Raw genomic sequence first — 18,050 nt, forward strand, 5'->3', positions numbered from 1 at the left:
TTCTGGATTAGCGGTGTTTCTGCTATTCTTCTCTGGTACTTTCCCTTGCTCTATTTTAATTTAGTGACGGGTTATGGGTGACAGTGAATGTAAATTATATACACACTCATACATGCTCATTTGTGTATTATAAATATGTTATAATTATTTACTTTATGTAACATTATAAAAAAAATAATAAGATTTTTGTTTGAAATAATTACATCCTATCTTTGCAATTACTCGTAAAAGCGCTTCAATATTGGTATTATAGAAATCAACGTGCTTAAGAAATCTACTATTCACAACTTACTCTAAGTAAAAGGTTTCGCCTACCTTACCATAATATACACCAAAGTGCTTCTTTTTCTGACTGATACATCCTCAATAGTGGGATTAAATATGTTAATAATGATAATGATGATGAAGGTAATGATGATGTGTAGAAAGTACACATAATTAATGATGTAACTATACAAAGAAATTCTATTTAATTAGTTAAATTTCAACTTATATCTACTATCTCTTCTATGCGATAGAGCGTATCGAATAAGGCCGTATAAAATGACAAAAATTCCGAGAAGAAGGGCAGCAAGATCTAGAAACATCTTCTGGTACCAGGGCACACGCAATCGTATGGAGCGAAGATGCGGAGCTCCACCAGTTCTGACCACGTGCTCCACCCAGTAAACCAACTCCTGACCAGGTGGCACCGGGCGGTGGTGGTAGATCCAGGACACCTCTTTTGCTTTTATGCGGTATCTGTGAGAATATAGTACTTTAAGCATAAAGTCTACACGAAAATGTAAGGAATAGTAAGGATGAAAAGAATACCCAACCTATGTCTGCGTTATCCGTGAGTATTTATACCGACCCTAAATAAATCAGAATTTCTTCTGATATTGATTGCTCAAAAAGTAAATGGGTTTTACAACATGCTTTTTGCGTTATTATAATATAGAAATAGGTTTGACTAAGGTGGCACTGCAGGAGAAAATGGTCCATGGTTGAATTAGAATTTTGTGTAGCTGGGATTGAATTTGAAAAGTCAATATTTGAACACCTATACGAAAGATCCTTTCAGTTATTTTTAATCGGATATCTTTCTTGTTTTCAGTGATACTTAAATATGTACTTCTATGCTATTTCAGTAACTTAACGAGCAATACTAATTTTTAATCTTTAATTTTACTCAGTTTAGTTTTAATCTAATACATACCTGGGATTGTTGAATATTTCATCGATTGCTTCTTTCACTTTTAATGCTGAATCATATCCGATGGTGACCTTGATTCCATAGCCTTTGGCCACCGCTCGGTTTATGTTGTTCTCCTGATCACCATAGATTGGTAGGCCGATAATGGGCACTCCAAGGTGTAATGTCTCGGTGGCGGATAGAAGACCACCGTGGGAGATGAAGAGCATACAGTTTGGGTGGGCTGGAAATTGATTTAGAAATTTTGAGATTAATTCTATAGCATATTTTAGAATATTATGTAATGTAGGTATATGGTAGAGCGTATAATCAACATTATCACAAATGCAATGAAAGTCAAAGTGAATTATTTTTGGTTTGCAAAAAAAGACAAATTAACGTTCTTGATCCAAAATGACACGATAGAAATCATTGTATTCAATTTGTTTTGCTTCTCTAATGTAATAGTATGTGACTGCGATTTACCCAATATACTTTGCTGTGGTGCCCATTTGACATTATGGACATTCTCAGGCAATGATAGATCTTCATCCAGCTTCCAAAGGACTGTATGGTTCAACGTACTGAACATATCTATGAAACTTTGCTTAAAAGTTGACGGCAAGACAGTGCTCATCAGTAGCGATCCCATGCTGAAGTAAATCACACCATTTGTTGCATTGTCCATAATTTCTTTTAAATCCTAGAATAAACACGTTATTGAAAGGAGTAAATTATAGGTCTATCTTGAATGCTAAATTATTGGAGATGCCGAATATTAAAGAATAAATTGTAATGGAAGCAGTAAAAGAGCATGCAGCCCTTCCATGTTATGTGGCACATAGTTACACGCCTTTTAGGTGATTAAACATTCACCATCACACCTATTTCGGTGGAAAGTTTTGTAAACTGGCTGACTTACATGAGGCGACCATCTTAGTCCACAGGAGTCGCAGTGCATCTGTTGCTTCATGTAATACCCTTATTATATATGGAGACCGTGACCATTTACTCGCACTATTAGGTGGAATACATGTTCGTTTGTTATTTCAGTCGTATATGAAAATAGCCATCGGTATTCTAGTCCATTCTATATATAAGCCCAATTATTTACCTGGGGCAATGGTTTGACTGGTGTATCTATATGATATCCGCCTATATGTACGTAGTTTAATGGCATAGGATTTCCATCTCCTGTTGATACATGGGAGTTACCAAGGACGAGAGAGCCGTTATACTTGATTTCATAGAATGATGGTAATTTACGACCTCTTTTTTCAACAGCAGATTGAAATGCTGAAGTATACACTTTTTCGTTTAAAGCAGACATCTTCCTGAAAATTAAACGTTTATTACTTCTTCTGATGATTTTTTGAAGTTAAAAGTTTAAGATTGCTATAAAGGAAGAAAGAAACATTTCGTTACGTTTCGAAAGGTAGTACTACTTATATGATAGATAGATAAGTAATTGAACTACGTAAAACATTTCTACCAGTAAGTAATCCAAATTCATAAGAGTAAGAAGGAGAAAACGTTTTAAAATTTGATTTTTTTGTGGTATTGATAATATTTTATAAACAAGTTTTATTTATTTCACCGAGTTCCACAGGATTTATCCATATACTTAGAATTTATCCTTATAATCTGTTTATCGATGTAAAATGTAAGTAGTGTAATATATATAATAACATTTTATGAAAGTTCTGCATGGTAAATCGTTATAAATACAAGTGTTATACTCAACCATTCATAATATCGCGACCACATAAGTAGCCATAATTCATCCATCCGACCCCAAAAGGACAGGGGTGGTATATCTCTAGATTCCATGTTCCCAGCCGTGTAAGCTGGATGCAATGCTTCATCTATCAACCATAATATCGAAGAGTGTGGTATCATTGAAGACGACCAAATTAATGGACAGTTGAAGACAGCAGAAAAGCTGAAAACGCAAGTACAAAAATCAGGTGAGTTACGTAGCCGACAAATTTTGGTTTCAGTTACGACTTAAGTAGATATTCAACATTTTAATTTTAATTTAGATGTGATGAAATATGATTATTCAACTATGAAAATGGTAAAGAAACAAAAAAATCGTTCAAAATAAATTAAATGAATTCCATCCAATTAAATGTGAAAATCTCATTGAAGTAGTAATTGTAATAGTTAAAGTTGGTGATTTGAATTTGATTGATTTGAATTGCTATTGCGAAACATATTTAATGTTATTAACGAATCATTGGAGATTGGACGGAAAGACGACTGTCCTCTTATGGTGGTTATCAGAGGAATCATAGGGATCGTTGTTCCTAGACATTACAAGTAATGAATTCGTTGCAAGAAACTTAATTTAATTTACATTATCATGTAATTTTTATATTGAATATAAAAAATATAAAATAAATTACTGACCCAGCCAAGACTTCGTTGAACATCCATTCAGCAATAACAGCATCAAACTGCTGGTCCACATCGAGGAGGAAAGTTTGAACGCCTTCACTCATAACCGAAGCGTTGACAACATCATACAACAAGTTGTGGATAATCGATAGGCCAACTCTTCCACTGGGGAAGTTCATTATCAGGTTTTTATTCACATCTGAAATTGAAATTAGTGCTAGGAAGTTAGAAGTAGATACTCCTGTGGCGAAAGAAGATCAAGCTATAACATTAAGCAACTATGAGAGTATTTTTCGTAATATTTCGTTATTATATTCAACTGATGATGATGAAGGTCATAGAATATTGGACTCTTAAGCATGTTTTTTTGTATGCATAATGTAAAGCCAAAGTAAAAGTAAATAAAATCATTACACATTTCTTCATCTGAATTAATGACGATCTGACGAATATGAGGGGATGGGTCTCGCATAGGAATTTGACTTATATAAGTTATCTGAAAAAAAAAACAAATAAATATTCTAAGAGTAGGCTCCATAAGGAACTTCAGATCTATCAAAGGTAGGTCAAGGATGCTTTGCTGCTCTTAACGAACGTTGGAACGCGTCATGTAGAGACACCTATTTCTGCAACATAACAGCAGTGTTAAGCGCGGCTTTCCAGCCTAGTCTTCAGGGGTAGGGGCGCATCTGTGGCCGACCTCAGGTATGAATGTTTAATCCTATCTGGGGTTGATTATAGATATCCATGCCGCCCATGGTCATTTATCATTAGGTGGACTGCATGATCGTCTGCTACTCCTATATTATAAAAAATGTAGGTAATTCGGTCTTGCCTCACTTTTAAAAGAAGTGAAAGAATGAATATTATTTTAATACTAAAATCAAAATTACTAATTACTACATATTCCTATCCAATGAGTAGCAACTGTTTGTGGATTGATGGATCGCACATAGTGAGACGAGTAAACGTCAGGCGTTTCCAAGCGCATAAGCACGTTGAAACTTGGCCTTTTAGTCAGGGGCTATATAATAGTTCAATTCCAACACGCACCTCTGATTTCTTTTCATTGGCTGCGTAATAAAAGTGAATCATCATTTCTATATGGCGCAGAAAACATCGTGAGAAAATCTATAAATCTGAGAGTTAAAAAAAAATCGAAGTTTTGTGAAGTCCACCAGTTCGCTCTTCGCCAGCGCAGTGGACTTGCAGTGAAATGGAGAAGAATTTCGATCATCCGAAACTGTTCTTGCTCTGAGAGAAGATGCAGCCCAACAGTGGAACAATAAATTGACAAAAAATGTGTATTTTAATTGTTACACAGGTGCATGTCTAAACTACTAATTCTCTCGTAGCTACTACTTCAAAAAAATCTGGAATCAGGCCGTAAAATCTATTAAGCAACCATATTGTATCGCTTACCTCATGTCCAGCGTTCAGTAGATGTTTCACCAATCCTTCTCCTAAGATAGCGTGGCTTTTACCAGGAAAAGGAAAAACTACCAGTAATTTGTATGTTGCACCAAAACCAAAAAGAAATATTAGAATTAGAACCCGCACTATCATTTTGCAAATTAATATTATATTTAAAACGTGTAGTTCACTGTAGTGACTAAAATGGATTAATTTGTTACTTTAAAATTCGTGACTTCGGGTAGTATAGTACAGTTTTAATGACCGTAAGAATACATAACTTTAACATTATCGGTACAGTAAATTTTCAATAAACTGTATAAACAGTTGGTAATGAAGTGATAGTACAGACTTGTTTGAACGTAAAATGCAATTAGAGGTTTATTGAGGTTTATATTTAAACAAAAATTAATAAGAATCAAAGTTATATTTTAGTCAAGTTTACAAAAAGGTTCTTAATTCGATTTTTTTACGTATGCTTTAAAGCGGTTGTCTTTATGAAGATGAAAGCGGTCAAAGAAATTAATATGAATTATTTAAAATAAAGTATTTAAAATTATTTATAAAACATTTCAAAACAAAGGCCATGGTTTATCTTATTCTTCTCAGAAAATTCTTCCATTTGATATTCATATCATTGGAATCCAATCCAATAATGGGTCCGGCGGCGTCCTTCGGGCGTCCATGACAGAATTTAGAATGATGTCATTAAGGGCTCGAACACAAAACTGCGATGCGACGCGATGCGAATTCGCAACGCAGAAAATTGCGATGCGAATTGCTGCGATGCGATATCGTGCGGCGTAGCGTCTCTCAGGGTGACCAACAACAACAACCACTGTGCGATGCGAATCAATTCGCAAGTTCTTGCGATGCGTCGAGGGAGCTCGCAGATTTTTGCGATGCGACGTCGCATCGCAGTTTTGTGTACGAACCCTAAACTAATTTTGTTGCAAGATTTGACCCTCAAATACATACGAAGTAACAAAGTTAAATAAATGAATGCAAATAATATTAAAACGAAACACGACGATTTTAGTCGACATTAATGAGCCGATCCAGCGAATCAATTTTCGAAAATCGATATTCGACTTTTGCTCTAAAAATATATATTTTTTTGAAAACACAAAAATGTAAGGGATTACTTTCAGCCATCACAATTTATAGGCGGTATAGAATACTAACATACGAATAAAACAAATCAAATATAGATCTTTTATAAATCTCATATTTTTGTGAATCGATTCGTCAGACTTCGATGCGAATCGATTTAAAAATCGATCCTTTTGGTAAAGTGTTGCCATTGCTATTTCATACTCGTACCGAGGAACTAAACATTATTACATAATGTGCCGAATTTGGCGCGTGTATGAGAAGAAGTATTGCAACATACCTAATGAAAACATCATCTCATTCTAGCACGAGCAATTTAGCGCGTGCTAGAATGAGACGGACATATTGCAACATTTCTGTTTTTGTTTACATCGAATTGTTTAGTTTTCCGTCCGCCGGCGCATATACAAGGTCACAATTATATCAAAAAAGGGTGATAATAGACTTATTATTATTCGTCTTTTTACATGGAATAACTAATTAAATTATTGAGGCAATTTTGTAAAGAAAACATGTTAAGGATTGGATAAAATACTGGATTTGGATTGGATGACGTCCAATTATGTTTATAACATCGAGAATAAGTTATATTGTGCACTTGTGCAGTCGTCAACGGACATTCGCGACATCTGTGAGCATATACTAGGTCGAGGGATTTTAGTCACATAGCATCCTGAGTGACTAGAGTTTAAAGGTCATCAGTGTCAATATCATTAGTGTGTGTTTATTCACGTTTACCTATAGTGATTACATTCCTACATATTAGATTGGTTTGAGTAAGTAATACGTTATATATTTTTTGTTACTGGTTGTTTTTTGGATTACCTTAGAATATTATTTTCAGTTGTAAAGATTTGTTAATGAATGTGTTATATTATCATGAACAAATAGTTTCGGTGTAGGTACTTTAAAATAAATAATACTCAACTCTCAATGATAATTACTGATTAAAAGTTAATCAATTTTATTAACTTGATTCAATAATAATGATAATGTAATAAAGTGATATTTATTTTTAACGAGAAAAAGATAGAGACAGTTTTAGAGTTCAATCTATAGTAAACCACGTTATTTATGCGTGTTTGATAATAATTGATAACATATTGGGCCCTTATAAACAGATAATACGATAAGTGCTATGGGCAGTATGGGCACCTACCTACATGTCTACAAAAGTACAATTAATAAGTATTAATTATAAGCGGAGTCGCGCTCTTAAGATATAAGATCTTAAGATAAGATATAGCTCTTAAGTATATCTTAAGAGCGCGACTCCGCTCATTTTTTTTTTGTATTAAACCCAGAAAACGCTTATTTTTATAAGTTACCAGAAGTAGTCATGAAAGAAACATCGATTATTTAAAAATATACCTCATATCATACGCATTTAGATGAATCCAACGACACCTCATATGTTAAAATCCGTTGACCCGTTTGGGCTGTGTGGCGTGCCAAAAATGTGTTATACATACATAAATACACCCATAAATTAAAAAAAAAACATTTTTCTCTACGGAAAGGTAAAAACTGTAAGATTCTGTATTTTTGGGAAAAAGGTTGGCCCAGATTAGTCTAGTAGTAGAATAAATCCGCCCAAACGAATGAACAGACAAAACATTATTACATATATTATGAGCTTATACAATTACAAATACAGACAAATACGTAAATTTATTTGTATAGATTGTGTAATATTTATCTTGAAGATTAGTCCTTGGCCTTCAATTGGATGTTATACAGACAATTAGTCCACGTGGTACGGAAAATCTAATGGGATGACATCATCAGAATGATAATAAAATTGGCCAATGCGAGTCACAATCGCACACGTAGGTTCCGTACCACCCAATTTCCATTTATTTTTTATTTTTAGTAATTGTTATTATAACAGCCATATAAGTAAATAAATTGTGAAAATTGTAACTGATTACCTATTAGAAATAAAGAATGAAAGAAATAACTTTATTACGGAATGCAGTGTACACACATAAGAAGTACAAATGAACTTAATTCATTACAAAATAGGGGGATATAGGTACATAGAAAACGAAAGACACGTAATAAGGCAACACAAAGGAATAATAACAATATGTCGGAGCAAATACGGCAGTCCTCCTATTATGAAATGAAATTATTAAACACCTGAGGAAAACTACCTGCATCTTAAGTAGGAAAACAAGTGCACGTGCACCGGTCCTATAAAAAGGGCCGTACTGGCGACATCGAGACATTACTGCTCGAGCTGTGGAACAGTGCGGACCTCCTTAGGACGTCGGTATGCTGCCCGAAGAATAAACGAAGCTCAACAATTCTCGTGTGGTTTGCTTTCGCAGGTTTCATCGAGTCATTCATCAACATCATAACAATAATTATGACGTCAGCGGTGCTGACGTCACACCCTTTTAACCTCTCTTACTTCGTTATCAGAATTGGGATCAGAACAAGCTCCTATCTCGCCTACATCACCTGGCACATCGATAGAGGGCGTCCCAGAAAAGTGACCTATGATCAGCTTCATTGTTGCATACGGGCGACACGTTTGGTACTTGTGTGGTCTATTGGTTCAATTTTATAATGTTCACCTAATGTTTGAGTGTTCACAGGATAAGAAACTACTATAGCTGCTTATTGGTGTTATTGCAACTACACTGGACTTGTGTTGACCGCAAACGGAATAGGTGGCCTATGATACGGGTGGCCATAAGGCAGGATACTTTTTGACTGTGGTAAAACCAAGGCGGTGAGTTAGTAAGTGCATTTTCGGTAAGTGACTTTGGGCTCTTAAAAGATTAACGTACTTGGGGTACTTCACAGTTCAAGAATTAAGCCACTAAAATGTGATCACTATTTAATGAGAATTATTTAGTGTTTGAATGAACTTGCGGGTACACTCTATTTCTTGTAATTTTTTTGTGAAGGTTATCATATTTCTAAATCAATTTTGATAGTTTACACTTTACTCAATGGAGATACTGGTGTAACTGTTCAATAAAGGTGTTTCCAATGTGGAGATACGATACCGTAGTGTTCGGTAGCGAATAATCTTAATACGAGTTAATCAGGATTAGCCGAGTAGAAATTTTAATATTCGGTTTGTTTATCTGACTTACAGGAACAGCACACGAGGACGTGTGACTCGTCACGATGGCCGAGTCGGAGATAGTCACCAGTAATAACAGCTTTGAAAAGAAAAGAGAAGAAAAGGAAAAAAAAAAAAAAAAAACAAAAAAAAAAAAAGTTTTTGCTTTCGTGTTCTAACGATTTATTGAAATGTGCTTACAGATACCTACTACAAGTAAATGGTGAAGGAAGCACGTAATCCAAGTGGTCCACGACAAGGAGCCCTCATCAACGGATTAAAGAATACCTGCTACAAGTGAATGGTCGAGGAAGCACGTAGTCAGTGGTCCACGACAAGAAGCATTCGTCATCTGAACAAAGTGTGAGTCGAAAACAATTTATTTGCTTTCTCTGAATATCTACGAAAGTGTTATCTCTGAATTAGTCATGTGCTACGCTTGTGCTAAAATATGGGGTTTTCAATACCGCGTCACACCGTCTTGAGAGTGGTACCTCTGAGCTGGTTATGTGTTACCCCTGAGCTATACCGCGGGTCCTTGATGTATCCACAAGAGAACCTTGAGACACTGATGGATAGCCGGGTATAACCGTGACCAGACACGTACACACCATAATCTGGAGAGTGATACCTCTGAGCTATCCACGCGTTACCCCTGTGCTAACCATGGGTCCATGATGAATCCACAAAGGAACCATGAGATACCATTGGGACCCCTTGTGGAGCCGTGGTAGACACGTATTCACCACAGATCGCCGAGAAACTTCAAATAACCTAAACATTATGACAGTTCTGTGGATAGAACTCATAAAAACGACCCATATTTATTTACAAGACAGGTGCATGGGAAATGTCTTAATGTGCCGCTTTTATAACACAATCTGTAATGGCAACATGTGTTGCTTACAGATACCTGCCTCAAAGAAATTATTTTCTTTCAGAGTTTAACTTCACAACGCAGGCAGGCGCAGAGCACGCGCCGCCTGTCAGAATGGCCGTGTCGGAGCAAATACGGCAGTCCTCCTATTATGAAATGAAATTATTAAACACCTGAGGAAAACTACCTGCATCTTAAGTAGGAAAACAAGTGCACGTGCACCGGTCCTATAAAAAGGGCCGTACTGGCGACATCGAGACATTACTGCTCGAGCTGTGGAACAGTGCGGACCTCCTTAGGACGTCGGTATGCTGCCCGAAGAATAAACGAAGCTCAACAATTCTCGTGTGGTTTGCTTTCGCAGGTTTCATCGAGTCATTCATCAACATCATAACAATATTTATGACGTCAGCGGTGCTGACGTCACGTTTTTTTTAAACTGTTACTCCGTTAAATACAATAGTTAACTAGATAGATTACAGCATATCCCTATGCTTGTATTTAGACATTTCATATTGAAAAGGCTCACTCAGCATTGATATGAAGCGAAAATCACCGAAAAATAGCGGATTCTTGTATGGGGATACATTATAGTAAATCAGCGAAAATATTTATGTGTACTTTTAAAAGTAGTATTTGAACTTTTTTGGCAACCCTAATTTTAGCGGCCATTACGCATGATTAGACTGCCACTGCGATATAAGCGATACGCTGACTACGTACGCTCGCCAAGCCTCAAACCGGAACATAAACAAACACGGATAAACTGCTTGACTTGATTTGTGTAAGTTTGTAAGTGTTTGTAGCCAATTCAATAGTGTTAGTGTTAGTGTTCTAAGCATTATATTGAAGTACCTCTTTTATAATATAGGAGTAGCAGACTAGCATGCAGTCCACCTGATGGTAAGCTACTGCCTCCCATGGACATCTGTATTCATCCCCACATAGGATAAGATTTCTACCTGAAGTCGGCCACAGATGCGCCGCTACTTCTGAGGACTAAGCTGGAACGCCTCGGAAAAGTATGTCTCCCTTCCCACACCCTTCAAACCTGAACACAGCAGCGCTTAACACTGCTGTTTAATCATTAGTCAAGTGTAAGTCGAACTCTACCAAACCAAATTTTTTTTTTTTTTCATCTTCTATATTTGTTATTATAGCGGCCATTAAAGTAACTGTAATGTGAGAATTTGAACTGTCTACCAATTACGGTTCAATAGATTAAGGGAAAAACGTCGAAAAATAGCGGTTTCTTGTATGTTGACCCTCATTTATATTCGAACTTTTTTATTTTTAGTATTAATTTGATGTTACATACTCTGTAAAAAATTTAAGTGTCTATCTCCTATGGTTCAGGATATATAGTCCTGTGACAGACGGACAGACAGCGGTTACTTAGTAATAGGGTACCGTTATACCCCTTGGGTACGGAACCCTAAAACGGTGTTCACAACAGTTGCAATATTACGCCTATTTTAAGCGTCTTGTATTCTTGCTTGCAGTCCACCTGATGGTAAGGGAACACTGCCACCTCCATAGATCAGAAGCGGATCACAAAATACCTTGGCATTCCTGAGGATAAAAATGGTTGCTTCATGTAACTTATCGACGACACATTTTAATATTGTGCAATATTGTGTAATACTGATTATATTGGCCAAGACATTGAATTGGCCAAAAGGGAACAAATATTATATTGGCCAATGTATTGGACTAAAAAGTCCCGTGTCCAGTGTGGGATAGTTTAGTGTAGATGATGAACATTAGATATAGAAAATCATTTTTTTAAGGTGGTAGAACGCTTTATGGTTCGACTCTGATGGCACCACCGCCACACCTATTCTGCTGGCAACAGCAGTGTTAAGCGCTGCTGTATTCTGGTTTGAAGGGTAAGGGAGACCTTTTTTTTTGTTTACGAGCGGGAAACCTTCAAAAGGTACCCGGTGCCGTGGGAGCGACACGGGGTTATGTGGGATTCTTACCGCACTAAAACCGCCCCGGTGGCCGTCCTCTATGTTGCCAAGAGTTGCCAACGTTTCCGAGCCATTACAGCTTAGTCCTCAGGGCGCGACTGTGTCCTATCTAGGGTTAATGACAGAAGTCACAATGAGGTGGACTGCATGCTCGTCTGCTACTCCTATATAAAAAAAACATTATTTTTTATTTTGCAGGAAATGACGGGTTTAGTATGGATTCCGTTTTTTTGTTTTCTATCGCAAACATCGGACGCCTACAAAGCGTTGGTTATATTCCCCTTACCCAGCAAGAGTCACACCATTCTTGGAGACAACTTAGTCAAGTTAATAGCAGAAGCTGGAAATGAGGTGATTGTAATTTCTTTTTTGATTCGTTGACAGTATGTGTCTAGCGTATAAATAGTGTATGAAGTAGTGATAGCCCAGTGGTTAAGAAACTCGGCCTCTTGATCGAGGGATCCGTGATACAAATCCCAGGCACGCATCTATGATATTTCAAAGTTATGTACCTACTAGACATTGATTATCAGTAGCTTAAACAGTGAAGGAAAACATAGTGAGAAAACCTGCATACCTGAAAAACCTTAAACAAAAAGTTTTCAAAGGTATGTGAAGTCAATGAATTCGCACTTGGCTAGTACGGTGGACTTTAGCTTAATCCTTCTGATTCTGAGAGGAGACCCGTGCCCAGCAGTGTTTTTTTTTAATAAAATGACAACCTTAAAAACAAGGACTTATCATCATTATCATCATCATCGATCATTACTGCCCACCACGCTGACTAAATGCGAGTTGGTAGACTAAACATACCTTTAAACCTTTTTTTTTGTCTTTGGTATGCAGGTTTCCTCACTTTGCCTTCAGCGTTTATGCTAGGGATAATTAATTTCTAGTGAACTTTGAAAACCAAAAGGGGCGAGCCTGGGTTTTGAACCTCGGATTCATGTTACCTCTCAATACAATGGACAATATTACCATTATTATGAGAGAATCGTAATAATACGTTACATATATGTAAATAATATAACCGTTTAAATTGTCCACTACTTACGTACTTTTAAGAACTTAGCACCCATTATGACCGCCAATGGCGCCCTTGCCACATACAGAGAAACATATAAAAATGAAATGATTTTCATAAAATTGAGTTGTGATAAATTTGGTATACTCTTAGCAAATAATTTGCTCAATTTTTGTATATCTGTTCTAGGTTACATATCTTACAACGTTTCCGCGAGACAAGCCTCCACCAAGAGTTAAAGAAGTTGACATAAGCGATAATAAACGATTGTTGCCAGGTACACATTTTATAAACCCTTGTATAACACGTTGGTCACATATAATTAAACGGTTTTATTTAGCTAGCAGTGATAGCCTAGTGGTTAAGAAACTCGGCCTCTCGATGGAGAGGTCCGAGGTTCAAATCTCAGGCACGCACCTCTAATTTTTCGAAATTATGTGCGTATTAGAAATTAATTATCACTTGCTAAAACGGTGAAGAAAAACATCGTGAGGAAACCTGCATACCTGAGAAATTTATATAAAAAAAACACAGGTATGTGAAGTCTACCAATACGCACTTGGCCAGCGCGGTGGACTATGGCCTAATCCTTCTCATTCTGAGAGGAGACCCGTGCCCAGCAGTGGGACAGTAATGGGTTGATGATGATGATAATGATGATTAAGCTAGACTTTGGTGGATCCTATCTATTAATTTAAATGTTACTCCCTTCTTGTTAAGAAAATTAAAAAAGATTACATTTAAATCTGATCTAATTGTGATGACTGCTACGGTGCATTATTTATTTTTTACATAATTATTATGTGACTTGACAATAAAACTGTTTACCTTAAAAATTGTTAACCATTTCTTTGATAAATAATTTGTTTATTTTACCCAAATGTGTTTTTAACCAAAAAAACGTAAAGCAATTTATTGGAATTTCTCACTGACTTAGTAACTAATTTAAGTGTCTACTTATGATGGCGAACCAGTGGAAATAACGAAACGTAGCTTCCACCTCATCGTGACGATCATTTATAAGCGAATTACTGAGCGGTTAGTTACTTAAAATTATACTACAACACAACTTTTTGTGCCAGATGATCTCATGAACATAAAGGCGGTAATGAACAAAGAAGTCAGTTTGTCGAACATAACGAACTTTATAACGATTCTTAACGAGCTGAGCTCGATGACGCTACAGAATCCAGGTGTGCAGAAGTTGCTGAACGACCCGAATGAGAAGTTCGATGTCATCATCGCTGAATGGATGTACAATGATGTTTACTCTGGGTAAGATACGATCGGTGCTTCGGCTTCGCTAAGTGTAAATATTCAGGAGATGGTTTTTATTTTTGACGCGGGACCCTAATTACTTTTTCATATAAAAGCCTAAGTTATTCCTTATAACATTAGCTAAGTTCCAGTGATAGTTCCGTCAAAAGCAGTATAGCCGTTTGAGAGATAAGACGGAAAAACACATGGACATACAAAATTTTTGTACTTTTTTAAGTTGCATAGTAAACTTAATAGAAACGAAATAAACCAGTGACACAAATCTCATTAGCAGACGAGCATGCAGTCCACCTATAGTGGCCACTGCCGCCTATGAACATCTGTACTCAATCCTTAAATATTCCTACCTGAGGTCAGCCACAGATGCGCCGCTACCCATGAGGGCTAAGCTGGAACACCACAGAAAAGTATGTCTCCCTTACCACACCCATTAAACCAGAATACAGCATCGCTTAACACTGCTGTTAATAGGCAGAATTAGGTGTGGCGGTGGTGCCGCCGGAGTCGAATCACAAAGCTCTATGTTAATATGTTAATATTTCAATTATAACATGTTAATATTTCACAGATTAACACCGATATTCGATTGCCCAATCATATGGTTATCGACTGTAGAACCACATTGGAAGATAATGAGGATAATAGATGAAATACCAAGCCCAGCTTATAATGCTGATGCCATATCTAATAATCAGCTACCATTTAGTTTCAAACAGCGTGTACAGGAATTGGGGTACCAGATATCAGGATTATTGCTGCAATATTTGTAAGTACTCATAAAATCAAAAATGTCTTTTTCCAAATCCTTTATAGAATTCTTTTCAAACTTCAATATATCTACCACAACATGTGTCGTTAGCGAAGAAAGAAACATTATAACACATCTTTTAAAAATTAAGATTGCAATATACAATATCGGCTACGCATGTCATTTTTTAAAAATTTGGATTTGGTCTATGGTTTGATTTGCTTGGTTTTCTCTCTCTCTCTCCAATACAGTTCAACTTCTGATATTTTATTCAGCAGCGGGCAGTCTTTAGAATCTTTGCCATGAGTCCTTGTTTATTCTTTTGTTGCGTTTTGATTAATGTTGTTGTCTTTTGTTAATTGTAAAACAATTTTTACATGCTTTTTATTTTCTTAATCGTATGTTTATATTTGTTTAATTTGATTAGTATTATCTTTATATAAGTGTTAATATTTATTAAATTATTCGTAGTTTCACGTCCAAAAGGGAGAATGCTCAGTATGAGAGTATTATCGCACCCATTATCCGTAAGAGAGGCAAGGCAGTACCTGATTTTGAAGAGCTCAGATTTAATGCGTCTTTGGTTCTTGGAAACTCACACGTTTCTTTAGGAAGAGCGACGAGATTACCGCAGAATTACAAACCAATTGCTGGATACCATATACCAAAGGAAGTAGCACCTTTAACTGGAGTATGTTTCTTATAACAATGTTTAAGTATATTTATTATAAAATTTTTGTGTATCGTTGATGAGATTTTTCGTATGGCTTCTCATTTTCACATTTTGTTCAAAACACTTAAATTATCAATATAAATTATATACATATAAATTATAAATCGAAGTACGAAGTAAAAAGATATCTTTCAGCTGTTCTTTATATTTTTTTAATCTTTGTCTAAAGCTGTTTAGTAGTTGAAAAAACACGCAAACAGGCAGATATTTTAAAAATTCTATTGGTACCAGACAAACAATAATGTACACCGTAGCGGGTGTTATAAAAGATGTGGCAGTTATCTTAAATTATTTATTTTCATAATATCTTCCAGGACCTAAAGAATTTGTTAGACAACGCGAAAAATGGACTCATATACTTCAGTTTGGGATCCAATTTGAAAAGCAAATACTTGCCGGATGATTTGAAGAAGAGCTTATTGAAGATGTTTGGAGAATTGAAGCAGACAGTCTTGTGGAAGTTTGAGGAAGACTTGCCCAACAGACCTAGCAATGTGCACATCATTCAATGGGCACCACAACCTAGCATATTAGGTAGTTACCATACATAATGTAATAAAATGACTAAAATGCCTAAAAGATATGAGGCATATAGTAAAAGTAGAAAAGGAATTATCAGAATGTTATGTTGATGCATTCGATTTTATGCATCTCCATTAGACCTTAATTACCATTGCTATACTTTTGTTTTATTAATAATTGTTTCATCTGTGTTCGTTCTACAATCAGGTATACCATTTAAAATTATGGTACTATTTAAAACTGTATCACACTTCCAAATAATACGTACGATCGGGCTATTATAGGCGATCGCACTACTTAGGAGCGAAATTGTTATGGATTCATGGTTTTCATCAGCTTCTATAAATTTAGTCCTATGGTTTATATAAATGGCGCGAATTAAGAAATATAAATATTTTTTTGGTATAATAAATGATAATACTTTATACAAATAGTCGTAGAAATGGTTGTTTAAGTAAATCTAATCCCTGTGCCAGGATGCATTGTTCTTTGATGATTTTTCTATTTATCCTTCTATACTAACCTCTGGAAAGTGTGTTATGTCATACATTTTTTTCTTCCAGCTCACAAAAATTGTATTCTCTTCATAACACACGGAGGTATCCTCTCAACGATAGAAGCAGTTTATTATGGTAAACCTGTCGTCGGTATACCGGTCTTCGGGGATCAGTTCAGCAATGTTGACAGAGCCGTGGATAAGGGCTTTGCGAAGAAGGTTGAACTAACTTACACTATGGCCAATGAACTGAAAATAGCTATTCAAGAAATTGTTAGTGATCCAAGGTGGGTGGCTTTTTGGATATAATATAATTGAATCTATGAATATGGTATGATTTGATGGCAAAGGAAATTTCTAGAGGAAACCTTTGTGCCTAAAAGTTGTGACAATGTTTTGCCCACAATGTTTTGAAAATACTATATTGATGACAACGTATGAATGATCAATGGCCTTTAGATAAGTCGATTAGTCATTATTGTTATGTAGGTAGATAATCGAATACAGTACCTTTTGGAAAACTAACAGTAGACAACGAACATGAGGTCCACTTAAGTGTAGATGGTAAAACATCCTTAAATAGAATTGAAATACTCCGCAAATCGGCCACTGATGCATTGTTACCCCTGAAGACTCAGTTGAAATGCCTCATGTCTCAAACTTATTACACCAACATTTATCGTTCCATTACTTAAATTCAAATTATTTTCATTCTAGCTACGCTGCTAAAGCCAAAGAACTATCCCTCATCTACCACGACCGTCCAGTATCCCCTGCTGTAGAACTAGTGCACTGGGTTCAGCATGTTATCAGAACTTCTGGAGCTGTACATTTGCGCTCTCCAGCCCTTCAGGTGCCCTGGTACCAGAAGATGTACCTCGACCTGGCGCTGGTGATCGTATCCTTGATATTGGGACTGAAGATGCTGTTGAAATGGATTTGCTCCAAGCTGTGCGGAAAGAGCCGTAGTAAAGTAAAGAAGAGTTAGGTTTATTTATTTAATAAATGAAATAAGATATGAACGTAGTATTTTTATTATATTCAGTCAAGTAATATCCCATACATTTTAATATGAATCATTTGGATGTCATTCCGGTATCACCATGGTGTTCTGATAAATTGGGGGAAATATACAAGTAGAAAAAGACCACGCAGTCCACCTCATGGTAAGTGGCGATTATCGTCCATGGACCTCTATAATTTACCTCTCAGGACTAAGT

The 18,050-nt window shown here is 36.1% G+C and overlaps 2 protein-coding genes across 4 annotated transcripts; one reads left to right on the forward strand and one right to left on the reverse strand.

The window, feature by feature from the left end:
- Nucleotides 1-456: 456 nt before the first annotated feature.
- Nucleotides 457-5,197, reverse strand: LOC140745621 (UDP-glycosyltransferase UGT5-like). The gene is made up of 8 exons (XM_073077558.1): nucleotides 4,997-5,197; nucleotides 3,989-4,070; nucleotides 3,587-3,773; nucleotides 2,919-3,116; nucleotides 2,289-2,508; nucleotides 1,661-1,877; nucleotides 1,199-1,418; nucleotides 457-741 (listed from the first exon to the last, which is right to left on the reverse strand). The coding sequence occupies exons 1-8, from the start codon at nucleotides 5,138-5,140 to the stop codon at nucleotides 474-476; spliced, it is 1,536 nt and encodes a 511-aa protein (XP_072933659.1). The 5' UTR covers nucleotides 5,141-5,197; the 3' UTR covers nucleotides 457-473.
- A 1,311-nt stretch (nucleotides 5,198-6,508) lies between these two features.
- Nucleotides 6,509-17,852, forward strand: LOC140745332 (UDP-glucosyltransferase 2-like). Of its 3 annotated transcripts, none has more exons than XM_073077115.1 (10): nucleotides 6,509-6,876; nucleotides 10,722-10,848; nucleotides 12,228-12,380; nucleotides 13,243-13,330; nucleotides 14,136-14,328; nucleotides 14,900-15,097; nucleotides 15,551-15,770; nucleotides 16,127-16,346; nucleotides 16,898-17,117; nucleotides 17,548-17,852. In XM_073077115.1, the coding sequence occupies exons 3-10, from the start codon at nucleotides 12,231-12,233 to the stop codon at nucleotides 17,816-17,818; spliced, it is 1,560 nt and encodes a 519-aa protein (XP_072933216.1). In that variant the 5' UTR covers nucleotides 6,509-6,876; nucleotides 10,722-10,848; nucleotides 12,228-12,230; the 3' UTR covers nucleotides 17,819-17,852. The 3 variants fall into 3 exon arrangements, with proteins under 3 accessions (XP_072933216.1, XP_072933215.1, XP_072933214.1); XM_073077114.1 differs by having other exon boundaries at nucleotides 10,722-10,840; XM_073077113.1 differs by lacking the exon at nucleotides 10,722-10,848 and having other exon boundaries at nucleotides 6,511-6,876.
- Nucleotides 17,853-18,050: the final 198 nt, after the last annotated feature.

The sequence above is a fragment of the Epargyreus clarus genome, unplaced genomic scaffold, assembly GCF_041222505.1.
Source record: "Epargyreus clarus isolate Ecla_fem2 unplaced genomic scaffold, WU_Ecla_fem_2.2 ptg000010l, whole genome shotgun sequence".
Lineage (NCBI taxonomy): Eukaryota > Metazoa > Arthropoda > Insecta > Lepidoptera > Hesperiidae > Epargyreus > Epargyreus clarus.